The sequence below is a fragment of the Aspergillus flavus genome, chromosome 3 (assembly GCF_009017415.1).
Source record: "Aspergillus flavus chromosome 3, complete sequence".
Taxonomy (NCBI): domain Eukaryota; kingdom Fungi; phylum Ascomycota; class Eurotiomycetes; order Eurotiales; family Aspergillaceae; genus Aspergillus; species Aspergillus flavus.
The window spans coordinates 92728-118591 of NC_092407.1; the positions used below are offsets into that span (position 1 = coordinate 92728).

General features: G+C 48.8%; 12 protein-coding genes across 12 annotated transcripts; 9 read left to right on the plus strand and 3 right to left on the minus strand.

Annotated features, from left to right (window-relative positions):
* Positions 1–104: 104 nt before the first annotated feature.
* Positions 105–731, plus strand: F9C07_4185 (uncharacterized protein; the record flags this gene model as incomplete). The annotated part of the gene is made up of 3 exons (XM_071511191.1): positions 105–132; positions 185–399; positions 423–731. The coding sequence occupies 3 exons, from the start codon at positions 105–107 to the stop codon at positions 729–731; spliced, it is 552 nt and encodes a 183-aa protein (XP_071364733.1).
* Positions 732–1238: 507 nt separating this feature from the next.
* On the plus strand, positions 1239–3441 carry F9C07_4186 (uncharacterized protein; the record flags this gene model as incomplete). Its single annotated transcript, XM_041290588.2, has 3 exons — positions 1239–1354; positions 1637–1763; positions 1810–3441. 3 exons carry the CDS (start codon positions 1239–1241, stop codon positions 3439–3441), a joined length of 1875 nt encoding a protein of 624 aa, XP_041143894.2.
* Positions 3442–3949: 508 nt separating this feature from the next.
* F9C07_2253791 (cytochrome P450) lies at positions 3950–5541 on the plus strand (the record flags this gene model as incomplete). The annotated part of the gene is made up of 4 exons (XM_071510096.1): positions 3950–4814; positions 4840–5110; positions 5149–5289; positions 5377–5541. The coding sequence occupies exons 1-4, from the start codon at positions 4549–4551 to the stop codon at positions 5539–5541; spliced, it is 843 nt and encodes a 280-aa protein (XP_071364734.1). The 5' UTR covers positions 3950–4548.
* Positions 5542–5992: 451 nt separating this feature from the next.
* F9C07_4188 (methyltransferase family protein) lies at positions 5993–6935 on the plus strand (the record flags this gene model as incomplete). The annotated part of the gene is made up of 2 exons (XM_041290589.1): positions 5993–6565; positions 6627–6935. The coding sequence occupies 2 exons, from the start codon at positions 5993–5995 to the stop codon at positions 6933–6935; spliced, it is 882 nt and encodes a 293-aa protein (XP_041143896.1).
* Positions 6936–8943: 2008 nt separating this feature from the next.
* F9C07_2253795 (uncharacterized protein) lies at positions 8944–10729 on the plus strand (the record flags this gene model as incomplete). Its single annotated transcript, XM_071510097.1, has 3 exons — positions 8944–9304; positions 9348–9704; positions 9773–10729. 3 exons carry the CDS (start codon positions 8944–8946, stop codon positions 10138–10140), a joined length of 1086 nt encoding a protein of 361 aa, XP_071364735.1. The 3' UTR covers positions 10141–10729.
* F9C07_1360264 (uncharacterized protein) lies at positions 10730–13351 on the plus strand. The gene is made up of 2 exons (XM_071508018.1): positions 10730–11473; positions 11552–13351. Exons 1-2 carry the CDS (start codon positions 11017–11019, stop codon positions 13234–13236), a joined length of 2142 nt encoding a protein of 713 aa, XP_071364736.1. The 5' UTR covers positions 10730–11016; the 3' UTR covers positions 13237–13351.
* A 703-nt stretch (positions 13352–14054) lies between these two features.
* On the plus strand, positions 14055–15762 carry F9C07_2147399 (uncharacterized protein). The gene has a single exon (XM_041285182.2). The coding sequence runs from the start codon at positions 14721–14723 to the stop codon at positions 15549–15551; it is 831 nt and encodes a 276-aa protein (XP_041143898.1). The 5' UTR covers positions 14055–14720; the 3' UTR covers positions 15552–15762.
* Positions 15763–16013: 251 nt separating this feature from the next.
* Positions 16014–19264, minus strand: F9C07_2281326 (synaptic vesicle transporter). The gene is made up of 5 exons (XM_071510497.1): positions 19000–19264; positions 18866–18939; positions 18745–18815; positions 17492–18689; positions 16014–17436 (listed from the first exon to the last, which is right to left on the minus strand). Exons 1-5 carry the CDS (start codon positions 19058–19060, stop codon positions 17191–17193), a joined length of 1650 nt encoding a protein of 549 aa, XP_071364737.1. The 5' UTR covers positions 19061–19264; the 3' UTR covers positions 16014–17190.
* A 590-nt stretch (positions 19265–19854) lies between these two features.
* On the minus strand, positions 19855–20591 carry F9C07_2281327 (uncharacterized protein). The gene is made up of 2 exons (XM_041290600.2): positions 20422–20591; positions 19855–20363 (listed from the first exon to the last, which is right to left on the minus strand). The coding sequence occupies exons 1-2, from the start codon at positions 20491–20493 to the stop codon at positions 20103–20105; spliced, it is 333 nt and encodes a 110-aa protein (XP_041143900.1). The 5' UTR covers positions 20494–20591; the 3' UTR covers positions 19855–20102.
* Positions 20592–20807: 216 nt separating this feature from the next.
* Positions 20808–22075, plus strand: F9C07_2281328 (uncharacterized protein). Its single transcript, XM_041290590.2, has 5 exons — positions 20808–21155; positions 21224–21352; positions 21400–21554; positions 21613–21718; positions 21783–22075. Exons 1-5 carry the CDS (start codon positions 20927–20929, stop codon positions 21965–21967), a joined length of 804 nt encoding a protein of 267 aa, XP_041143901.1. The 5' UTR covers positions 20808–20926; the 3' UTR covers positions 21968–22075.
* F9C07_2281329 (uncharacterized protein) lies at positions 22076–23972 on the plus strand. Its single transcript, XM_041290591.2, has 6 exons — positions 22076–22738; positions 22800–23053; positions 23106–23234; positions 23300–23436; positions 23493–23598; positions 23654–23972. The coding sequence occupies exons 1-6, from the start codon at positions 22704–22706 to the stop codon at positions 23830–23832; spliced, it is 840 nt and encodes a 279-aa protein (XP_041143902.2). The 5' UTR covers positions 22076–22703; the 3' UTR covers positions 23833–23972.
* A 1-nt stretch (position 23973) lies between these two features.
* Positions 23974–25536, minus strand: F9C07_4194 (uncharacterized protein; the record flags this gene model as incomplete). Its single annotated transcript, XM_071511192.1, has 2 exons — positions 23974–25123; positions 25262–25536. The coding sequence occupies 2 exons, from the start codon at positions 25534–25536 to the stop codon at positions 23974–23976; spliced, it is 1425 nt and encodes a 474-aa protein (XP_071364738.1).
* Between the last annotated feature and the right edge of the window lie 328 nt (positions 25537–25864).

Below are 25864 nucleotides of genomic sequence, written 5' to 3' on the forward strand. Positions count from 1 at the left end.
CGAATCCCATCCCAGAACACGGCGACCGACTCGTGGACTCTACCGTGGCACTACAGCAACTCCCCAATTATGACTGGGGGGTGCAGGAGCTTCGCGAGCCCGCGATGTATTTGACTGAGTTTACTTTCAACCGTGGGTTATTCATTCAATGCTAGAGGACTAAACAGTCTCTAAACCGCAGCAGACGCTGATCACTCCTTCAATGCCACGACGCGCGACCAAGAGCGGCGCGGCTTCGTCAACGCGAGCATCTTCACAACTAAGCTCTACCTGAGGATTTCACGGGCAAATAAATTTGGATATTTCATTGGCTTTGGGTCACAGGTGCTGAGAAAGACGCGGGAGTCGGCTCCATGCGAGAAATTCCATCACCCGCTCATTAAAGGCTATATCGAAGAGGTGAAGACTGGCTGTACAATAAGCTGCGGGATCAGGAGCTGGAGGTGATGGATATCAGGACGCTGAACGTGTTTGTGCCTGCTGCGGCGGTGTGGATCGAGTACTGTGGCAAGGAAATACATGACAAAGGGGGTTACATTGATCAGGAGATTCCTGCCTGGGATAAATGGACTGGACCTGCAGGCTGGTCAAAGGAGCGATGGGCATTCTGGAAGGAGCGGTTCGAATGGATCTCCACCGTGACGGCGTTGGATCGACAGACGAGGAAGATCGCGACGAAGCCGGTGGAACAGATGACCAGCATTGAACGGGGAGAGGATGGAATAATCTAATGCCGATTAATCCATGCATCCATATCAAGGCAAAGCAGAAGAGTGACCATTTCTGATTTATACGAGGATATGTCAACCGGTTGGGGAGACACCGTATCAACATTAGTGTAGGCTAAACATCCTCGAATTCTCCGTAGATTTCCCTTTGAAGACTAAGGTTGTTTCTAGCTAATGTCATCCAGGTACGAATTCACGTAAAACCTGATCGTTGCGCGGTATGTCAATACCCTCGCCGATGGGGGATGCATCTGCTACCCAGAGTATACTATAGTAAGCAGCCTGTCCGGTAAGACCGCCTCGGTCAAGGCTTGAAAAGATGGATTAAGATATCTAGATGCCTCCATGATATTACTAACCTTCGATAGTCAATGACATCATCCGAGCCCGAAATGCTGGAAGCCCAAAGTTGGTACGGTTCATGCTCCGATCCCCAACGCTATTATCACCAATGAACAAAGGTCTAGGGATAATAGGCTATGCCACAGTATATGCCAGAGTATTCCATATATGCCCACAGACCGGGGAGCACAGCTGCAACTGGTGTCGAGCGATATCCTATGCCGGGTTCGATGCCACGAGACACAGTTCAGCTCCGATGACAATGACATCACGACATGGGAAAGGTGCGGAAGTATGACATTAGACTTCTTTGGGCCTCCAATTGAACACCACTATTGTGCATCACGATCCAGAGCTTATATGGGCCATTGTCCGCAACTGTTTCGTGGACCAAAATAAGCATGGATTGTTGACCGCATCAAGCAATCCTCAGTTCCATACTTACCGAAAGCATCGATTTGCCAGAGGGTGCTGGGGAAGCTAAAAAGTCCATTGTATACCCTGCAGTTGTCGATTCAGTGGTAGCCCGAAAGGTATATTCTTCACTGTGCATCGTAACCTTGTAGTTCACCATATAATAGCAGGATCATGCAGGCTAATAGAGCGCCAAGGCAGTTCGTTCTGTGCTTTGACGGCACGGGAAACAAATTCTCCGGCAATGAATCTGACAGCAATGTGCTCAAGATCTTCAGAGTAAGTTTCGTGCGACGGAGGCTGGGATTATATTGACCTGGGGTAGATGCTTGATCGCAGTGGCGGGGATCAGTTCCACTATTATCAGCCCGGAATTGGGACATATGTGACTTCGACCTCGCTGTCAAATACCGGTCGTATCCACAAAATCCGGTCTGCCTATCTCAAAGCCAAAGACGCCGCCATAGGCTCCACCTTGGCGGAACATGTCATGGGAGGCTACAAGTTCCTCATGAGATACTACAGGCCGGGCGACGATATCTATTTTTTCGGGTTTAGTCGTGGGGCATATGTCGCACGCTTTCTAGCGGAAATGTTGGATGAGATCGGCCTTCTCGAGCCAGGTAACGAAGAACTCCTCCGGTTCGCTTGGAAGACATTTGCCAAATGGCAACAACGCCGACACAACGCAGAAGAAAAGGACAATTTATCCAGATACATGGAGGCGTTTCGAGAAACCTTTAGCCAGCCTGTGTCCCAGATTCGCTTCTTGGGACTTTTTGATACGGTCAACAGCGTGCCCCGATTTGAGAATGCATGGATGCAGCGCAGCAAGTTCCCCTATACTGCTCGCACCAAAGCCAAGGTGATTCGACATGCCGTCAGTATTGACGAGCGCCGGGCGAAGTTCCGGCAGGACCTGATCGGAGAAGTAAGACCGCCCTGTCCGACGGGCCCGACCTCTCGACGACAACAGGTGCGAGATCACCTTGCACGCCATCACTTATATCTCCCACACGGCCCAGTCCACCACCACCGTCACCATGATGAAGGGCAGCAAAAGGGAACCATGGGGGCTGATGGTGCTCAGAATGCCGAAAAGGCTGCAAATGGTGGAAGGAAACATACAGTGTACCGGCCGCCGGCACGTCGTCTTCGAGATGATCACTCAGCGCAGTCTGTAGCGAGCGCTGCAGCTAGCTGTTCGTCACTGTCGCTTGAAGCCGAAGAGGATGAAGAGCAGGATATTGAAGAGGTGTGGTTCCCCGGATGCCACGCGGACATCGGAGGAGGGTGGAAATTGGAGGATGGCGAGACGTATGCTTTAAGTCACGCCCCACTCGTTTGGATGGTAGAAAAGGCCCACGAGGCGGGTGTGAAGTTTAGCGTCAAGAAGAGGAAGGACTTCAACTGCTGGCATGATCCAGGGTGTAAGGCCCAGGGCCGAGAGCAGGACAGGGTTTCCCCAGAGAATCACATGAGCAACCCAGCCCCGATTGTGATTGCACCGGACGACACAGATGAAAAGCCGGATCTTTCTCACTTCGAACATGTTCTGCGCAGATCAAGTACGGACGGAAAGCTTCATGATTGCCTTCAATTTCGTAAAGGGCTCCCATGGACCTCGGTCCTATCCTGGAAAGTGATGGAGTATATGCCTTTCCGTCGCATGGACTTACAAGACGATGGTTCCTGGAAGCCCATTCGCTGGCCCCTTCCTCGCGGTGAAGTGCGTGACATCCCTAATGATGCAAAGATCCACGTGTCAGCAATCAATCGTCTAAAGTTCAACCCAGAATATCGACCAGGGAATTTAATTATTGGTGGCGGCGGCAGAGGTGTGAAGATCGCGCCCAAGGAGTGTGGGATTGGAGATTGGGAGGTGGCCGCACACCACGGCTGTCCTATAAAGGAGACATATCTTCGCAAGCAAATATCCCACATTGCTGCTGCTTGATCAGTGTATGATGAAGTGCGTAATGTCGAGCGGGATGGTCAAAAGGACGGGCCACAGTTTGCGCATTGAAGGCATTGAACGGGTACCATTATGCTTACTGGGATGGATATCATTCAAAATTTTCGAGACTTCACGCTTCGATGATGCAAAATTCCATATATTGTGTATGGTGTCATAGGAGTTAGTCTCTCGGTCACTCCTGAACTATACCACTTTTTGAACAATGGCGAGGTATAAAGATAACAAGCCACTCCCTCATATAAATGCCGACTTGCAAAGCGGATTCTTCTTCACAGGCTCCGCTATTTGAAAGATCTTGCGCAGGAAAGCTTATTAACCAAATGTATCCCATAGTCAGATATGCAACAATCCAAACGCAGTTTTACAAAGAAAGGGCATATCACCGAGATATATAAAGCTCATATCGACCAGAACCCCTCTAATTGATAGTCCCACTAAGCAGGGGGCCTCATTGGCTTTTGGCCTTAAGCTAAACGATCCGTGTATAGTTCAATCGATCAATTAAACATACATCAGGCAAACTGTCATCTCATAATACTGACCAACAGCTCAGTACACCACAGGCGGCGGTTACACATTACTAGATCCTATAGAGTCAGAGTCCATCTGTCATTTCCACCTCTATTCGTCCAATATAACCGGTTAGTAGGACTGCGAAGCTAGCTTTGCTTTGATGCCATCCAAAATCTCATCTGTGTCCTTGACTGAGTCTTTCCATTCACGCTGGATTGCGGACTGTCTTTCTGGTCCGCGAACTCGAAATGATGCCTTGAAATGTCTTGGCTGTGCCAGGAGGCCAAAATGGCGCAGTCTTGAAGAATCGGCTGGACTATCGTTATTATTTCCAATATCAATAACAGCCGGGTGGTCCATGAGATCATTTCTAAACGAGCTAGTATCAAGCATGAAAGACCCTACTTCCCAATCGCGGGAGGGCTTGTCAGTCGTAATAAGAGACTGCTCTTGCAAAAAGACGGATGACTGGAGGGAGGGTCGTCGCCTGCTCCACAAGTTAATTATGGGTTCAGATTCGATGAACCACGGACATCTGGCTGAGGCTGCGGTCTGAAGTTGCTCCACGCCTACATGGATGAGCCCAAGGCATGGCATACACACCACTATCGCTATGCGGTAGCCATCCTGTACAAGATCGTTACCAACACGCCCGTACAGCGGACGACCGCCGAGCTTGAGGATTTGCGACGAGTTACTTCCACCTTTCTAACTTCAATCAATAGCAGTTTCGTTGAGTTTATCCCTCAGCTAAGCCGCCTTCCCAAAAAGCTCCACTTCTGGCGCTCGCATTGGGAAGAAATGGCTCCATTACAATGTCGTCAAGCACTGATGGGCCGGTATGAAACTGTTAGCAGACCCCAGCGCCGAGCCATCATTTGTCCGCGACGCCGTTCTTAAAACTTACTCCGGTACGGAAGAACAAGCAATGTCTCTTACAATGTTGGCCATCGTTGCCGGAGCAGACAATCCGCGCATGGCAATGAATACATGGACCATGGCCTGCCTTGCATATCCCGCGATTATGCAGCAGGCTCGTGAGGAGCTTGACCGTGTGAGCGGATCTGACGCCCGTCGCCTGCCAAATCTAGACGATCTGCCTAGGCTGCCTTACATGTGCGCTGTGGTTAAGGAGGTTTGAGATGGAGACCTATTGTGTCTCTTGCCCGGCAGCGTGTCCTCGTTGACGACCTAGAGTTTGAGGGATATAGATTCCCTGCAGGTACCGAGTTTCTCATCAATTCAATACCCGTCTGTAGCAACTGTTATGAGAGACCGACCGAGTTCTGGCCGGAGCGCTGGTTGGAAAACGACGTGAGTGGAGGTGGTATTGAACAGGGTCTCTGGCAGCTTGCCTTAAGCGGAGAAAAAAGTTCCTGCGTCGGCTACAAATTGGCCTAGAAGGAATTGTTCGGGGCTTTGTCGCGCTTGCTGTACTGCTTCGATTATTCCCCGGCTGGTGCGATTGACGACGAGAAATTAGGTCATTTTGGCTCAGGCGAACCGTTTCCCCTCAAGGTTACCATAAGGTCGCCAGCGCACGAATGCTTGTTCGTCGAGAAGTGAAGAAGGGAGATGAGAATCCTATCGTGTGACGTGGGATACTGGTTGATCAAGGAAATAAGGGTTTGGTAGCAGTCATTTTCGAGAGCAGATGTATAGTCACTGGCGTATTCAATCCAGTACCGCAGTTTCCTATCTTGGCACCACAATTCATACCCATGTTTCATAGCTCCCTGTGCAATCAGCTTATCCATACTCGAATACCCTAAGCTGAAACCAGATATCGGCCGATAGTGTCGTGTGGGCAGGGAAAACGTCCCATTGTAAAAAGTCTCCGCGAAAGGCTCCGAACGGGTAACTTGGTGGCCATGGCACTTGATAGATATAAATACGAGCAACAAACGCCCGTCACTATCTTTTGTCCTAACCATCTTTTATATTGGTAGTTTACAGTTACGTCTTATTATTTTCCTTTTCTTATACTGGCTGTCGACTTGACTATCATCTTTGCACAATGCAGATTAGTGACATAAAGTCGTCGGACTGGGACACCACCGCGTCCGAGTATTCCAAAGTTCCCCTCGAAGGGCCACTGTTGATTCCCTGTAAGCGCATGATTAACGCCTTACAGAATACCCTTAGCTTTTCATCGGCCACAACAATCTTAGACATTGGATGTGGTCCCGGCACCGCCATCAGTTTGCTGATCGAAGACTACGGCCACCATATTCCACCAGGAACTCGACTGGTCGCGACGGACTACTCTGCAGGCATGGTGGCAGAGACCAGAGCCAGGAGAGACTCGAAGATAATAGCCGGGGGTGACAATCCAAATTGCTGGGATCGACTCGAGACGCTGGTAGTGGATGCACAGGATCTGTCTCCATTTCCCTCGAATAGCGTCTCGCATATCATGGGGAGCCTTGTTTACTTTATGCTCCCAGACCCAATGAAGGGCCTAATAGAGGCTCATCGTGTACTACAAGCCGGGGGCGTCTTTGCATGTACGAGTTGGGCAAAGGTCGAGTGGATGGAACTCCTGGTTCAAGCGGTGCACAAGGTGCGACCCGTTGGGAAGGATAACAACGTAAGACTTCTCATATCCCTTAACTCTTGTTGCATCGACTCTCTGACAATTCTGCTCAAAGTCAACCCAACCAAGAGAGACTAGTTTGATCCCAACGCATTGGAAGGATGCTGCTGGAGTGAAGGAAGAGCTAGAATCTGCTGGTTTCCGCGACGTGCACACCGAATACGTCGAGTTCAACTGGGCTGTTGAAGACAATAACAAGTTTGCCGAGATGATGTGCACAAGTTCCAACCCCGGTAGCAAGATGGTCTTGGGTGATCTTACTGCTGAAGAGCAATATCATGTTTGTAAAGAGTATGCGAAAATTCTGGAGGAGAATGGGAATGTGTGCAAAGGTGTCGCGGTCCTGGGCGTTGGCAGGAAATAGTCGAGGGGCGCCTTCTTGCGCTAGCTCCCCTAGATGCTTCAAATTGCTTCTTAGTAACATTTTTTGAGAAATGCAATATTCTTTACTGAGTTAGGGTCCTACATTTCGTGCATGCACCAATCCCAATGGGCAGATTCGAGGTGTGAACATGTACTAGACAGATGCGATCTCCTCGTAGAAGAAGATATACGATGCCATTCTTTTCCCATGCGCTGTTTTTTGAGGTGCTCACCATGCAAGGGGAAGTAAATGTCGATCTCAGCAAGGAGTGTCTCCTCCCGCATCCCTACCTTCCTTCTCTAATTCGCTTCATCCTTTCCAGATCGCCTGGGTTTCTTATTCGTTCTATCTTCTCGGTTACCCTGTTCCACCATGGAGACATCTGAACCAAAGAGTCATGTTTCTATCACCAGAGAGGGTGTGGCGTCCGTCCAAGAGTATGATAACCTGCGTCTTCGACCGATGGGAAAGAAGCCAGTTCTCCAGGTAAGCACAACAGTCACTCACCTCACAGATGCAATTGCGTCAGAGGACTTGTATCGCACTTTATCCGCGAAACCTCGGCATTCTCTCGATCTTTGGTTTCAGCTATACTCTTCTGGGTACGTGGGAAAGACTGCTTGGGTGAGTCTGAAGCGGATTTCAATGCTTTCAGCTCTTCAGCACTAACAGCTTATGTAGTACCTTCATTAGACCTCTGGGGAAGTGTGTTCTCCCACCCAGGAGCCTGCTGTTCCGCAGAGAATTCTGACATATCCGTGGCGGGTCTGGTGGGACTGTCTATGCCTTCATTTCTGCACGGGTGGGCACTAAAGCTTTCTTTGCGGTTCTATCGAAATCGACATCATTGAATGCATGTCGTTCGTCCCAACTGGATTAGATTCTGGAGCTAGTCATGGAATAGGGCACCCACTGCCGGAGGGCAATATCACTGGGATTCAATGCTTGCCCCTATCGAATCCCAGAAGTTCCTCAGCTATATTTCAGGTAATCTCTATTCCAGACTCAACTTGGTCATTGCTGAGACCCGATAAGGTTAGGTTGGTGGGCTGTTCTTGGTTGGCAGACTGCTCATGCATCGTGCGCCTTTATGACCGGAATAATGATCCAAGGTGCTGCGATTCTGGGAAACAGTCTTTATAATTCACTACCTTGGCAAGGTGCTTTGACTGTCTGGGTCGCACTATTTTGCGCAATGCTTGTGAACCTCTTGGGTGGAAAACTCCTACCTCGCATTGAGACTGTCCTTTTGGTCGTGCATATCCTTGGAGCTTCGGCATTAAGATTGCCTTAGCATGCCTGTCGGGCCACAAGCCAAAGGAAGAAGTGTTCTTACAGTTCCTAAATAGCGGGGAGTTCAGTACACAAGGGCAGTGCTTTTGGCTTTGCTGGAGGTGATGCCGCTGTGCATATAAGTTCTTGGCTTGATATACGCATATGTGACGTTTATTAATTGCCTCGAATAGGTGTCTGAAGAAGTAGCAAAGGCATCGCGCGTTATTCCTCAAGCTAAAATGCTTAGTGTTCTACTGAATCGTTGTCTCGGCTTCGGTATGCTCATTGCCATTCTAGATCACAACTGAAGTCACAACTAATTATAGAAGTCACCTGCCTTCATGTATTTGAGTAGCTGGTTAATTAAGGTTTTGGGGCGAAAAGACCCAGCTTGCTCCAGTTAAGCTCAGCCCAAGTTTAACCAATGATATTTCGTGACTGACTTAAGTGGCTTGCCGAAGCTTAATGACTGGCCGAAACCAGCTGGTACATAATAGGTCATAATCCAGCAGGGTACGCTCTTATGCCTGATAAGCCCGAGTGGTAATGAATAATCATGATTCATCACTTATGGCATGCACATGTTACACGCCTCTCCACTTGGCAGCTGGAGAACATGTATAATCTACCAACGTACATGCGCCATTGCACAGGCAAACAAACATCTTGCCAATCTGAAAACACTGAAAGTTATTAAGGTGAGAAATCGAGACAGCACAAAAGTACCTCCGGCATGGGTCCATGGGACAAGCGTTTTCGTGAGGCACATGACTATGCCAGATGGCATGGATTTTTATCTGGCTGGCCAAACTTCGACGAGGCCAACTATGGTGACGGAGCCATCCAGGGGACCTTCTTGCTTCATGAGGGCTTTGCTGACTGGCGTGATGTACCCCAATCTGAATATGGAGTTTTCCATATTGAGGACGTCCCAGGGATGATGCGGGCTGCCAATGATTACGCGGTAGGTAATGGCTATGAAGCGAGTATACCGAATTTCCACCAAGCCAATCACGGAAATGGTATCGTGTATGGCACCTTCCTGATCAAGCTTGGCAACACCGACTTTATTGATGTTCCTGCCGCAGAGTTAGGTGTCTGGGATAAGACCAATGTGCCCGCTATGATGAAAAGCAGCAAATGACTACGGCGTGTCGCACGGATATGCGGCAGCCTTCCCGACCTTCCATGAGGCGAATTACGGCCAGGGCCTTGTGTTTGGCTTGAAACTCTTCCATCACGGCGCCACGGCTTGGCGCGATATACCGGCCGATCTATTGCACAATTATTCAGACCACAGCAGCCCAATAGGTGTTGTACTGTGCCGGTCATCTGATGTCGCTATATGGACGGACATGCGCCAACGCCGGACCGATATTTCGCCCGGGACGGATCTGATCCATCAAACCTATGCGCTTACTGGCGGGCGATATCTTGTGGGCAGTACGACCCCAACAGTACCGCCATCTCCAACTGGCTTGATATTGGGCACACGTAATCCGAGATCAGGACATATAAGGGCCAGCAACAGCGTTATAAACTCGCTGAGTGGGGCTCTCAAGCAGCAGCCCAGGCCGGCACCAAGCTGAGCGACTGCGGCCAGGTTATATTTGGCTACAATGTCAACAACGTGGATATCGACAAATTCGACCATGGTTCCGTGGGTGGGGGTAGAGTCGTTCCTGTCTACCTAGACACACGCCTTTTTGAACCCACCTTCTTCGCCCATGAGTTCGGCCATGCCCTTGGGCTCGTACACTCGTCGTCTCAACTCCGCGGGCCATACGGCGACCGATTTGATATCATGTCGGCCATGAATGCATGGTCATTCCCCGACAATCAAGGGAGAAGGGCAGGGCCTGGAGCTGCCGCAATTAACCTTGAGAATCTCGGCTGGCTCCATCGGTCCCGCATTTGGCGACATCAATGAGTTCTTGGCAGCGCGCCTGACAGTAGGCCCTGTCTTCTACTTAGAGTTCCGGCAAAATAGTAGATAGGACAAAGGCCTTCCTGGACCCAGAATTCTCATCCATGCCCGCAATTCCGAGAAGAGCCCCGAGATTCTTGGAAGTGAACCGAAATCAGCTGGAGCATTGCGCGCTGGAGAGGAGCTGGAATTGCCCGGCGGATCACCTCCAGTAGTTGTTCGAGTAGAGGTGGATCGACTCCGAGGCCTCTAAAGCGACTATTCACGTCTGGGTTCTGCCAATGAGTGGATATCGGTCGGTCCATGTGTCCTCGTTCGTTCACGGCAAGCTATAACGTAATTCACGGGTTCGTCAGCCATGCCCGTTAGTTAACTAAAAGTCCAGCGTCGTTAAACCTGGTGTCAGAAACGAGGAGACTAATCGCGGCTTAAACTTTTTAAAATAGTCTTCGTGTTGTAAATGGTCTTTTGGCTGTTGGATTAACTGTACCTCCTGGCATGCTTTCGGGCTACCTTTTGCTCCAGCTAGTATTACTAGCAAATTATGATTTCGGCCGTCCCAACTTGACTTAATTTAATAGCTTTGGTGTGAGACGGTGGACGTCCAAAAAGCCACATTGTATTTGACATACCGAAGTACCAGACTTGTTAGCGAATTACTTTGTAGCTTAGCGGTTTATCCAGTGCAACGTGGTCATAGGAATATAAGCAAGCCATTTAGCTTGGCAAGGATAAGGTTATAGAATGGGCCAGAACAACGTAGCACGTCATTATGCCCATTTACGTTGCCCTACACCACCCTTTAAAGCTGCACTCTGCTCGGATTGCACTGGAAGGTTACATAGCCTCTATTGAGTCAGATATATTCCCTCATATTCAATGTCTTCTTCACATATCAGAAATCAATCTGAGTCACAGTCTACTCCACAACCTGGGCCTGACACTGACAGGGGAAACAGCCCCACGCCATCAGAGGGACATGGTCATTATGGCAGGCCGGTTGGACACACATCTGGTGCACGTGCACCCAAGGACAGAGACTTGTTGGAAACCTCCGAAGTCCTTCCCGTTTCCCTGCGCTATATTTTGGAACGTGGCCGTCCCCTCGTCTTTGACTGGGAATTGCCCGCCGTGGTGAAGTCCCAAGGAACCTCAGAATTTGACAACGAGGTTTTACTTTTGGCTAGTTACTTCGAAAGGAACTCGGAAGAGATGCTTGAACATGTTCAAGCGAAGACTTTCGCAGAGTGTCTTGCCGAATACCTGGACCCCCCATCACAGAGCTTCATCAGGGCACTTATTGATGAGGTATCACGGGCCAGTGATCAAGAAACCGGTAAGTTTACCTACCGACCCAGATTCCGTATCTTTTCACGGGGAACTGTGTGCAGTATAGCTGAGGAAAGTTCACTAGTCCGAGGTTCGTATAGTCATGTCCTTAAGGAAAACGCTAGCACGTTGGCCTCAATCTCCTATTCGGACGGGGAGGTGGAGCTTCAATTTGGACACATTGACGACCTCGCCCAAGTGGTCCCCGAAGTGATAGGCATAATTAAAGCTCTCGAGTTGCTCTGCTCATTAATCCTTCTACCCGCCGACAACAATATGATCAACCTAATTTCTCAAAAGTTCGCAATCGTTACAAGTTCACCCGTCAATCAAAAAGTCCATATGGAGATTAACCGCACTACTCGAACGCCACACACGAATCGCTGCTGCTGGAAACCTTTATTTACTTCTTGCAACATCACATGCACGCGCTATTTTCAGCTACATGATTTTGGAACGGGTCTTGAAATCTCATTCGACCTTTTGATGTCACTTGCAGCTATTGAATTTTCCGTTGTGATAGATGAAGGCATTGTTTTTGTCGGATATCAGACTGCAATCATCCCAACGAAAATGGGAGAAAACTGGGTCCAGTTTCACTTGTATACGAACGATAACGGTCAAATCAACCCTTACCAGATCCAATTTGAACACCGACTCAGAACAGGGCATGGCACACCAAGCTTCCGAACTATGCGATGCTTTTTGGGCTGGTGTGAGGTTGCCCAGATCAACTTAGGGACTACAGATTTGCCAACCGGTGTTGGATACAGTACTGGCAGACCTAGACCCCGCTCAATTGAACTTGACGGCTTTTCTCCATTAGCCCAGGTTGGTGGAGGTGGTATCGCAACCGCAACTGTTGGCTTGCAAGTCAACTACAAGTTTACTTCCCATACAGTTCAGTTTAGCGTCGTTAGGGATTATGCTAGCCTCATCACCAATACTGCCCGGCAACTGGCCATTTTATATGACTCGTGGGAGAAGAGGTGCTGGCTGGTACCCAAGCTGAGCCTGCTGGTGCACATGAGCCGCGTCTACATCTCACAGGATGGGCTTCGTGCTGGAGGCCCAATTCCGGCAATTGATGGACATCAAGATAGTGAGGATATACTCCAGGTTGTTGCAGATCTTGGAGAAAAAATTATTTCATCCGCAGGTGGAGAGGATTTCACATTTCGGCAGCTGATGAAATATTTGAACCTTAACTTGGTCGCCGCGCGCTATGCAACTAAGAACAGCGGGGGAGGTAGTCTGCATGGCTTTGAATTCATGGAAATTATTTTCCCACACGGAACGGCTTCAAACATGAAGCAACTGAACCTGAATCACGCCGACACGTGGCTATCTATTGTTAACGGGGTTGACTCTATTATAATTGGCTCCAGAATGGGTAATGTCATCACGCCTCGCGGACCTGGACGACCTAATGCTATATGTAATGTGTTGCCCCAGGACCACGATTACCTTGCGGCCACCGTACCGTGCCTAAGACGGCTGGTATCGAGAACCGGGGGAGACCTGTTGGACCGTGCAACATCTGACGGAAGAATAAAGATCTCGCAAGGCTGCTATTGGTCCATCACTGGACAGCCATTTAGTCCTTGTGAGCACACAAACCACAATACTTGCTGGATGAGAGACGACCTATTTCAGTCGACTAGTGATAGCATTTTATCGCAATTCCAGGAGCTTGTCTTTAGGAAGCAGACCCCGGCACAGGCTATCCCTCCTTCCGGTGCTGTGGTTTTTGGGCGGCCAAATCGTTAGGAAATATTTAGTTGCTTTGGGTAGCAAAAAGTTCGTTTTGTCTATCGAGTAAGAGGTCGAAGCAGCCAATAGAAGGCTAGCAATTAGTACACGTTGCAGCGGAAACTGTTAAAGTGAGAACAGATTGATTATTTTTGGTTGGCTTGTTGGGAGCTACATCTATCTTTACAGGGTGGGATGCTATAAATATGTCATTTCCAATCCCTGCTGCAAGGTTCAGCCACCGTGTATGGAGGATTATAGCGGCCACTCCGCAACAACGATTCTCCTCACTAAGTCCATCTACCGCCTAGTATTATACTGTATCGCTATCTCTACTAATATAGAATATTATGTAGAAAGAGCTTGTAATATAGATATTTTATATATATTTCTTAATAAATTACAAATAAAAGTATAGTTTCTAATAAAATATAAGTAGAAATACTTAATAAAAAAATATTAGTGTAATACAGATGTATTATATATATAGTATGCACTAAAATAGTTCCCGTTGACTTACCGTCTTTTGATAAAGGCAAATTTAGGGCCACCCGTGCCTAAAATTTAGGGGCTGTAGTGTCTAAATCTTAGGGATTACATGCCTAGATTTTAGAGGCCAAGATGCCTAGAGTTTAGGGATTATCGTTCACAGTTAGATACTATAAAATTAATTGTAGTTCTAATACACTCTATTATAGATATAATATACAGCGATTTTCTAGTAATCTTTTCTTTTAAATAGTAGATTTTATATAGAAATGTATATAATATATAGATTTCCTAGTATTTATACTGGCTTCGGAGGTATAAATATAGAAATATTAAATATATACAGTTGTTTTGGGAATTCTGTTCGCAGAAATCGATAAGAACCCGTTGTTGCGGAGTGGCCGCTATAATCCTCCGTACACCGTGATACTCAACCGGGGCCATTACCCTACCCAACCCACCCATTTGCCAGTCAACCTGACATAGCTGCCTCTGGAATTAGCCAGCGCGAATCAAAATCCAATAGTTACAACACGCATAGCTCAGATAGTTAACATCAAGAACAAGGAAGGTCAGCATTAATACAGTCACTCTTGTCTGCAAACGGTGCCCGCCCAATAGATCAGTCGGGAGGCGAGGACATACATCACCTTTGCATAACTCCGGCGAAGTGCCATGGAATGCCTGGCACGTGTTATCAATGGCCTCGGTCGGAATGATCCAGAGCGATCTAGAGCACCAAGTTCAGAGACCACCTGCGGTACTTATGATAACAGGGAGGAGTTATTACACATATAATCACTGAAAAGATAGTTGAGAACAGGTGTCGGATACTGGGCATGTGAGACGCTGGCTCCCGACAGCTGATACTTTACACCAACACATGGGCTCTGAAGGCTATTAACCGCCCCATCCCCGGACTGTCTATGTAATTACGATAACTAAATATATTGCTGCAGTTGCTCCTTCTAATTCTTGCCGGCCACATCTCAGCTACCCTAGATCCCTTCGCCATGACCGCTGTCTTTGTCCCACCAGCACAGGTCAGTCCAAACATGGTGCCCGACTACGAGGTCAGCCTGCTACTCGACCCGGACAAGGTCCTCACTGCTGCACACGAGTTAACAGACTCCATCCGATCGGCCTTTGATGTGAAACCGCACGTCACCTTGGTAAATGTCCAGTTCCTCGACACGAATGATAAAGAGATTTATTCCTCTAGCTGGAGCGCTCGGATCCGCAAGTTCGAAAATCAGGATAAATTCGAGTTAACGTATAAGAGGCGGTATACTATCATCAACAGCAACGTTAATGCCGCTCTGAATGTGGCTAACGAAGATGGGTTCAATGCTGCCCACACAAACTACGATGCACAGGTCGAATGGGATTTCCAGATGAAGACACTCTCTATCAGCCGCAAGAAAAAAGGACTGGATGCCGGGATTGGCAATACGAACCTGCCCGTGGAAAGTGACTCGCGTCAGATGCTAATAGACGAAGCGCCGGACAAGTTCGACAAATGGAAGCCTTACAAATCGCAGCCAAACAAATGGCATCCTAAACCCTGGGGCACCAGCGCCTTGAAAGAATCGCGCATTTTCGGTCCGGTCCGCATGAGTCGCTTCACAGGTTCGTGGAATGGGCTGAAGCTATACCTCGAGGTCTGGCCGCTACGGAACTCCACATATACAGGCATTGAATACTTTGTCGAGGCTTCTTTCAAGACAGACTCCGAAACAACCGCCTCGGTTGAGCAGAGCAACCTAGTAGCCTTCTTGAAGAGTAAGAATTGGTTACTTCAAAAGGGCTCGTCAATGACGAAGCTCATTATGGACCGTTATTGATGGGCAAAGTTAGTGAGCCCTTGGTTCTTTACCTGGCTTTCGCAACGAAGGGTTCTGAAAAGAGAGCATGGCCCAAGCCCAGTATGGTTAAATTGCTAACCAGACCGAACCGAGTTGGGTCTCTGGTGTCTGGGCTCTCCTTTTGCTATCGTGTATATTGCCCCAAAATTGCCGTTTTCTATTACTAAAGTCATGTGATGGCCTTTGAATATTTGTGCTACTCAGTAGGACGTAAGATAATAACTGATTATCCTGTAGAGCAAAACCGCCCTAACCGTGACGAAGTGGTTTGTTTTAATAGCTCCGAATTATATGCTCGGGATCATCCAGACTTCGGACCAGTGACAGAATCTTCCTGAATTCCTCAAGCTAGTCTCTTTCAGGACCTGGTCGTGTAAAGAGCGTGTGCGAGGAAAATAGCCAACCGAGGCCAATCACGGATGCTTTAAATTAGCGAATGGCTCCATACAAATCAGCCTGCTAAATCTACATTTGTCCACCCCTTTCTCATGCTAGTCATCTACTCTTTATTGGACTCTTCCGGGCTAGATCTCGGCATGACCCACGGGTGGGTTTGGGTCAGAAGGGCTGAGTGTTCCGGTGGCTTTTTTGAGCATCATGGTGGCTGAACCTTGCAGCAGGAATTGGGAAGGGATATGTATGTGGTATCCCGCCCCTGTAGAAAGTGACTTAAGTTAACCAACTCAAATGGCCCTATTCTCGCTTCAACAAGATCCGGAACCTCGGCCCTCATTTTGAGGGTCTCAGGGTGACCTCAGAGGGTCAACGGCGTGTCTCGCCGAGGGGTAGCCGGATGGCTCACCCGCCCGGTTTCAGCAAGGTAGACCCTTGCAGGGCCACCAGAGTCTGGGCCATTTTCGACAGCCCTGAGAGATAGGCCGTTTAGCTATATGAAACGTCTGGTGCTGGAAGTCAATTCCTAAAACGGCAGGACACCCGACAAGTGTACATTCGAAAAAGTCTCCCTTCAGAATATAGTCGAGCAAGTCGATGGAAAACGCGAGGCAGGCTTGATCAGGCAGTTCCTTGGCCTGCTTCTGCTGATTGGCATGCTGCGAACTGTTTGAGCTGTCCTTGGTTCGGGAGAGTGACCATCTGCTGGCCATAGATCTCCATCTGATCGAGCACGGCGAACTTGGAGCTATTCAGCTGGTGGAGGGGCGAAATCGGCTGGTCGATCCGGCTGCTGCGGTAGGTGAAGCAGACTAGACGCTGCCAGACCTGGCAGTATTGACGGTAGGTCGCCGGCCGAAGATGGATCTAAATTAGGCCGTTCAAGATCCCCAACAGGCGGAAAGAGATATCAATCTAGGGGTGGTTAAATTCATTAATACGGCCTTTTTTAATGGCGTCATAGATCTAATCGATCGGGCCGGGGGTGGAAGAAAGGAATGAAGAGAAAAATTCCAGCTACGGCAATATTTCGGCACAGATTGTATGTCCAAGCTCAAGGAGCAACTCTATAACCTAGTTCCAATTCCTTTCTATCTTAATTCTCGAGCTCAGCAATGACTGCTAAGTACAAGACCACTGTTACCGCTATGGTCCACCGATCCTCAAGTCTCATTGGCACTATGACTCGCTCCCCTACATGGCCTTACAATAGACACAGCAATATTCATTCGCGCAGGTCAATCTGGTTCCCTGCAAAATACAGATATCTCCTCGCTCCCAGAACGCGAAGTTTCTTGCCGTATATGAGGAACAGAATGTTGCCAAGGAGTATGACGGTCAAGATCACACTGAATGTAATGTAAAAGCCCGTCAACCCGGAACTGGCGATCCACGGAGCCAGAGCAAACACAAATACCGTGGAGATGAGGTTACGGATGAAGGTGACACCCACCAGAGAGCCCGCCACAATCTGTCCAAGTGAACCCGTGAGCGAAGCATAGAGACATGATTGGATTGCAACTTACATCGGTGTAGGCATCAGTAAGATATGTTAGAGAGACGCTACTAGGCGGTGTTGAGCCAAAGGAGGCTAATCCGAGGCCTACAGCTGGAACAGGCCACGGAAGCCCCTTGTCTAAACCGATTCCAAACATGATCAGTCCAGCAGGTACAAAGGGAGTGAATGCCAAGGATAGCCAGAGGCGCATCTCAGGCTCATAGATCCCATTATTTCTCCGCGCGAGAAGGACAATGAGTTTGTCACTCAAGGGCCCTGCGAGGAGAATCCCCAAGGATGTGCCTATAAATGAGGGCAGACCCATCAGGCCAATCTGCGCGGCAGTGAAATTATATGGAGCAATGGTCATCCACGATGAAAGTGTTGTGACGGTAACAGTCACTGCGGCTGTCATGGCTCCATACACAACAGCCATGAATAATATGGCCGGAATTGTGAAAAGCATGACAAAGGGTTCGTAGCTATGGCGTGCGAAATTGGCCAGAGAGCTTGGTGAGATGGTCCACAGCGCAAGCCTCTGCAGATAGGTCTTCTTGCGAATAGAAGGGTCGATCCAGTTTCCTATTTCAGCCTCCACTTGAATCTTGCTGTCTGCCTGTGGATTTTCTTCATATTTCGTCACGTTTTCTTGATGTTCAAAGTCTCCCTTTCTGTTTGGAGTTTTTTCTGGTGACATGGAGGGAGGAACCCGCTCAATAGGGGTCGCAACGAACTTTGTTTCTTCATAGAGGAATAGAAAAGCGGCGAATCCAGCACCAAATAAAATCACCATCCACCACCAGACCCAACGCCAGCCCTGAGAGTCCACGATGTACCCGCCGGCCAGTGGAGACAGGCTAGTCCCCACTGTCATAATCCAGACGTAGATACCATTCATCAATCCCCTCTGGTGGACGAAATAGATATCTGCTACAGTCATCTGAACCAGCACCTCTGCCAATGCCCCTACAACGCAGCTCAGGATGTTGACTAACATTAAGTCCGCGACGTTCATCATCCGTGCCGTCCATACGCTGATAGCACATTGGAACGCCGTACTGAAGACATATACCGGCCGTCGACCATATTTAAGGGCAAAGGGGATGATAATCACGCTTCCGATGCAGAGCGCCCCACATCCTGCTGCGTAGCTGTCATTCAGGATCTCGAAGCTAAAGCCGAGCTCAGCGTTGACAGGACCCCAAGTAACCGTTGCCACATCAATTCTGGGAGAGTTGTGAGACAGGATGAGACATATTGACCGGAGAGGATAGGACCTACAATGCAAAGACCATGATCACATAGTAGGAAACCAAGGAAAAATTGAGGTGCTTGCGCCATGGGGACCAATTCTGTTGTCTATCAGCAGGGTTTCCTTGCCCTCGCGGAAGCCCAAACGTACAAGCGGGTCGTTGGGGTCATGACTTGGTTTTGGTTGTAGAATAATGTTCGATCCCTGGTCAGACCCGAAAGCTCCTGTCATATGGAATATTTAGCATCAAGGCCATGAATGGAAAGTACAGTACTCGTATATACCTTCAATGCGAACAGTCCCAGGTGGCCACGCTGGGTCAATACCCCTGCTTTCAGATGTCATTGTGAATGTTTTAACTACTCCACCTGATGTTACAGTGAAGACCAGAGAGAGATAATCTTTTTTGGAGCCCTGCTCATGGTGCCCTCGGGGTCTTATACTATTAGTTTAGGAAAACTCCGCGCACCGGCCTACACAACATTGCCGGCCAGGGCAAACCATGGCATTGTGTTCTTTACACCACCGTTTACCCTCTGAGCAGGGAGAAGCTATATGATACGGCGATCACTAGAGTTCCCCATCATAAATGCGGGGGTGGAGCAGCGTCGGTAGAGCAGGAAGGGGTAGTTGGAGCGGCAGTCCAATAGCGTCAATTTCCGCGAGATATTGTCCGTGCTGAAGTCCCGTGCGGGGAAACCTTAGCCGATAAAAGCTTCACCGACAAGGTATATAGAGTCAATAGTCACGCGCAAGATACGTTAGTGGAGATGAAATCATATTCAGGCACACGCAGTGATACGAGTAAATGAACAATTGACTTATCAAAGACATAGCAGCAGTAGTCTTGATTGTTTGAGTGTTAGACCATGCTCTTTAAATTGCTCGCAACCGAAAAACTAAACTTACAGCCCTCGTATTAGTATAATCGGGTAGGTTTATGCCACCCATGGTGTGAGCAACCAACACTGGCAAGATTCTAGTTTCCCTGAGCTTCCATACCTAGCCAACCATATCATGGTGGCTGGCAATGGCACTTTCTTACCTTAAATGGTACGGCGCAATGCTGACGACAACAACCAATGACGGGAGGACAATCGCTTTGACTACATACTACGTTTGTGGTATGATCTGCCCGCCGAGGAGATGAGCTTGAGTTGCCATTGTTCGGTAGTTATATGACAGTCACGTAGTTAAACATTGCCGACAAATTCAGATTAGCCTAGGTTACCTGCTTGACAGTTTCACTATACTATGCTCGTTGCGCAGTATACCCGATATACATATATCTTGTCATCAGAAGTCACTCGCGATGAGAATAAACCGGTAGTCCGAAGCTCCATCACTCTTCCAGGCGCTGCATTAAAATAATCAAGTTTCGACATGGTTAAGAACCATAGGACTCGATGGCATTGAAGATACGTGCGCCGTCGACACTGTCCTCGTTTCGGCGCTCTGACGCATCGTCGACTTTGCGTTCTGATGGATTGCCATAAGAATGAATGATGAATAGATTTGCACCTTCCGGGGTGACCTCCTCCCTGCGGTGCAAGGCATCATTAACCTTACCATCAGAGGGAGGAGAACTATAGGCGTTTATCTTAAATGAGTGTGCGCTTTCCGGGTTGACGTCGCGTTCAGCAGCGACCTGTTCTTATTAATTGCTGCTTATATTTCACATTTCTGGTTATTGAAGTTGTCCATACCTTTAGAGCGGGGGCAGCAGAAGTCATCCCTACGCCCATCAGAAGCGAAACGAGGGGCAAGAAGGTCTTCATTTTCGCTCGGGTCTCCCTGGTTAAGTACTTATAATTGACTGAAAAGATTTGGTTTGCTCCACTTGCAATATGGGGCACCTCAGGGCCGCAACTCGGGGGACTTATATAGCATTGAGAACAGCGTTGAATGTTCGAGCGGCTTATACTATTACGAATTTCTGGCCATTAGGTCGGATGCAAATGATCACCGAGCCCCGGACGCATACTGCAGTAACGTTACATTCGACCATGCCAGGGTATCTGATCCTTTGCCAATGCCAGAAGTATGAGTATCCTGGTGTGTTATTTGGTATTCTTGTTTGACCACAGAAAGCTCAGCTGTAGAAGATTCCCTCTAGTCTCAGGTTTCTCTTCTCCCAGACCACGAGCGTTTCCCGTTCTCCATCATTTTATCTCGGGAATACTGCTTTTTCTGTGCCCAGGAACAACAGTCATGGCACCTCCAACATCAGCTGAACGCACCTCGGAGGATAGCTCTAGTCCTACCCAACCATTCCTCGAACAGCGGATTCCTTTCAGGGAAGAATTCCTGAGGCCGCCGAGAAGCAGCCTCAGCTGGTTCATCCACATTTTGGCCTTCTGTGTCTCTCTGACGCTCGGCCTGGTTGCACTTACAATGAAGCCAAGCGCCCTACAATGTACCCATCAACTGTCACCATATTGTATGCTCACACATCACACTTACCCTGCCCACTATACTCCCAAATAACACAGTCTAACGCAGCCTCAGCTCCTCTAATTGAAGAAGGGCTTATCAAGTATGAATCCAAAAATTTCGACAACGAATTCGACAAACCTTCGAACTATCGGGGACAGCCCAGCAAGCTTACCGAAGCGTCGTGGAAAGCGCTCTGGGAAAGTAAGCAACACCGCTCCTCCACATAGACGCGACACTAAGCCAATTAGCTCCTGCAATCGGAGTACCAAGAGAAAAGTTAGAGGTGCTCAATAAGTCCGGTCCGACAAGTTTGAACTGGTTTCACGCGCCTCCCAGTCCTGATCATGGGGCCAGGGATGAACTCGCTGCCTTGGTTGAGGTCTTCCACCAGTTGCACTGCATAGTAGGTCCACCTCTTGTCATTTACAGGTGAAATCAATTGATGATCTAATAATAGATAGAATACGCTCCGTTTGGAAGTCCATAAGGACAGCTACCATGACCATTTTGGTGAATGGCCAGATGGAAGTGGCCCTGGGAATGAGGCAATCAAAAAGACCCATATAGGTACTTCTACCATCATTGGCACATTCGAGCACCATCCGGCGTCGAATACTAACCCAATACCCAGATCACTGCATTGAACTCCTGCGCATTACCCTTATGTGCACCTCGGATGTGACACCTTTACTGTTTATAGATGACCCACATGCCTTTCAAGGACGAACTCCTGATTTCAATACTATGCACTCGTGTCGAAACTTTTGGGAGATCCGTGAATGGGTTGAGAAAATGGGTCTGCCTCCATTGTCCTGATCTTCGTCACGCTACCTTTCTCCACTACGAGTAGATTGTCACAATCTTCGAAGTCGTCACAGGTTACCACTGCAATGCTACCAACAAGTCTATTGGAAGTCCACATGTTCACGTAAGCGCTAGGATGAATCTCAAGTAACTATGGAATCCTGCGTGAGGGGCCTAAGCCGCCAAGAAACGGCATCCGCCGGGGCATCTACTATTACGGGCACTGTAATATCCTCAGATCCCCTCCACTGTCAGTCCCATGCCTTGTTGTGGATCTAAATTCCTGTGCCAGGGAACATGGTCCGGGAACATGATCCCTCGTTGAATTCAGAATGTCGACGAATGACTAGACAAGGTCGTTCAAGCTCGAAAACAGCCTCTATCTACCTATCAAGTAAGAAGCTGGGCTTCGTGGTGCCAAGGCCGCTGCCCACAAGGAGAATGTAACCACACTTAACAGGACATGATAGTGCTCCGATGCCTTCTCACCCACTCTGTTCTATATGGATTCACTTTGGCCTCGTATTTATTGGGCCTCAGTATGGATCTCATACAAGGGTTCTTGGTTATTCCGTTCAATGCTACGCTGTTATGTGACTTAACATCGAGATATTAAAGAACAGGTTTGAGTGAAGGATCGGGACGTACATCCCGGCAACTTATCCAGGCAGTTACACGGTCAGATAATTCAGATTGGGTGCTAAATGATGATATCTATCCCCGTGCGGCACAGGAAGCAGGCTGTCTTATGATAGCTCCTGCTGATGCCGTCTGCATTGAGCCGTAAGCTTCCCCGTTGCATTTCTTGGTGATTTTCAAAGTACCTCTCTAAGGTTGCCGAAAGCTCATCGTGCAGTCCGATGATAATGAAACGCCTCTTACACGATATTCGACACAAAGAGGGTATGTCTCCCCAGAGGCACCTATACACCCATGTGGGCTCGAATGGATTGTCTACCTCCCCTCCCTCCTTTGTGGCCCGCACAGTCCCCTGGTTCCTCCAACTGGCTTTCTTCTTCACTGCATTTGGCTTCCTCGCCTTCAGGTATCAGACAGTCGCTACAGACCAGGTGTGCACATCCCGACTTTCCTCCTACTGTGCGTAAGTCGGACGTATAGACACTTTGAAGAGTGGCTGAATTCAGAATAGCACCCGTTATAGATGCAGGGATCATCCGATATACATCCTACAACATAGCGGGTGACTTTGAACAACCGTCCATCTATCGGGGGCGACCTACCAACCAGACAGAGACCGCATGGAATAAACTGTTCATGGGTAGGACGAGCACTTGCTCAGACACTGTATGTTACAATCACGAGATCGAAGCTAAAGCTCCTCAGCACCGGGCATCAACATCCCAGAGACGAAGCTGCCCTTGCTCAATAAATCGTCGACTGCGAGCTGGCTCCGAACCCCGAAGAAAAATGGGGATGGTTACGTAGGGTATCTGGAGGTGTTTCACCAGCTGCACTGCTTGGTTAGTCAAATATCCTGCCGCTCCTTGGAGACGATTAATTGACCAGAGACATATAGCACATGGTCCGGCTAAAGATTTATGAGAAGGCGTACGAGGAAGAATTTGGGTATCCAGCGTCCCAATTTGAGTCACAAGGTACCGCCGTTACAGCCACACATATAGGTGAGTAGCCGTGTATCCTATATAAAAATGTCAATGATTTTGAACGCCTGCGCAGATCATTGTCTCGAGACGCTCCGGTTGAACGTGATGTGCACAGCTGATGTTACTCCGGTGATGATTGTGGCAGATGATACAGCGCCTCTGGGTCGCTATGTTGATTTCAACACCATGCACAAATGTCGCAATTTCTGGGACATTCGGGCATGGGTTGACCAGAACAAAGTCATAGATTGAAGGCTTCACCGTCTTTGCGGCGGCAAGTCGGATTATATCTACGAAGTATTGAGTAGCGAGTAGCCAGCGGTGAACAACAGAAAGCCTAGGCATCTGATACTATCTTGAATCAATTAATAAATTTGTCTATATCATATCGTGTTACATCATGTCTCTCATAACGTCGCCGATGGCCTCCGCACCACCTCCACCGCCCAGCAGCTTCTCGTTCAAAGTCTGGACAGTGACTCGTCGGTAGCTAGTCAATGGTGGTGTTCCGTTGTCTTTCACCTCCAAAACAATGTGCAGTAACTGGCCTCGAGGGAGCGCTTCACGACTGATAAGCTCAAGACAACACTTCTCAGGTGGCGGCACAGTCACTTTGACCTTGCTGCCAGTGGAGTTCAGGGATTCAAATTGCAGCTGTCCAACTTCGTGGTGGACAGACCACTGCGTCGCGCTCGGGTCTTTATACTGGTACCATGTGAACGTAAGTGAATCGTTGGTGTCCGGGTCATATGTCTCGGAAGCGTTGAGCTCGAATGTCGAACCCGCCTCCAACTCGAAATGTAAGGGCTCTAATCCTTTGCTGCCGTTGAGGATGATGACGGGTTGGTGATTGGCCTTGCTCAACTCAGGTGAGAGTGTCCACTGCATGCGCGCCGCAAAATCGTTTTGGAAAGCATCACGCCAGCGCCAGATCGTCGCATGATTGGATTTGTGCGTCTTTCCGTCTAGTCCAACTGCTTCATCGACGGTGTCACTGTAGTGTCCATTGCGGAGACCTTTGCCGCTGATGTCCGTTGCAATGTAGCGACCTCCCCACGAACCCCATTCTGGACGTTCTGGCACCCCAAGACCATTCTGAATCAGGTAAAGGAAGGTTGGGGTATCGCCTTCGGGGATGAACATGTAGTCCGGGTATGTGGAACCAAGAGGTCCGATCTGAATGTTCTCCCGAATCCATTCCTTGCTGATCTTGCTGGGATCGGGACCGCCTTTATCAAATCCATACCAGCCATCGCCCGAGATACCGCACCAGGCTGCCATGCCGTACATATTCCATCCATGAACCGAGCAAATGTAGAAGATATCGGGGTATCGATGGCGGATCCATACACCGGTATCATCCTGGTCGGATATCGTATACACACGCAGCTTGGAGCGGAGTGCTGCCGCAACTGCTTCCGACTTGGTATTTTGGATCTTGAGCAAGACCGAGGCGAGCACATTGGTGCCACCCCAGCACAGAACCCAAAGAGGCTCGGTCGAATCCGCCTCGATACGCTCTAGTAGTAATTGGCCGCCCTCGCTGAGCGGGATATCGTCTCCGACCGCGGACATTCCATACGTCTATCGCACTTGCGTAAGCTGCCGATTTCCCAACGGAAATCCCGCATTTGCAGGGAGTCATACCTCAGCGCCTTTCTTAATCAGGCTTCTCATATACGCTGCGGTCGGATACGGATCCTGTGGATGGGCGTGGGCATTCAGGTTATCGACCACCTTTTCGTAACCATCGATAATCTTATGCATGTCCTGTGGACACACCTTGGTCTTCATCCATGTCGATGTACAGGCGACCAATCCCTCGGTCTGGAACTGATTCGAGTAGAGAAGATACCGAACCAGCGACTCCGCATCGTCGGGTTCGTTGGAGATGTCGCTCAGGATAAACACCCGCGGCTTGGAAGCAAATGTCTGGAGACGCTCGGTCTGTGCCATAGTGAATCTGGAGTCAACTCAACAGGAATGCGATGAGACTTTCCCGACTATGCTGACAGAGTGAGGGATTCCGTTTCTTATTTCAAACTTCCAGACGTGGACAATCAGAAATTATGACGACATGACCAGGCGAGAAAAATCCACTTTTGTCACCTCGTTGCGTGCAAGAATATCCCCAGAATGGCCGCATCCACAATAGGCCGAAAAGGGTAATTGCAGCCACCAGCTACTTTAACGTCAAAAAACCGGGGCCAAGGCGGGCCGAAAAGGGCAGTTCGAACCAGCCGGGATTCGATCGGGAATTTCATCGGTAGCTTCAACTTTCACG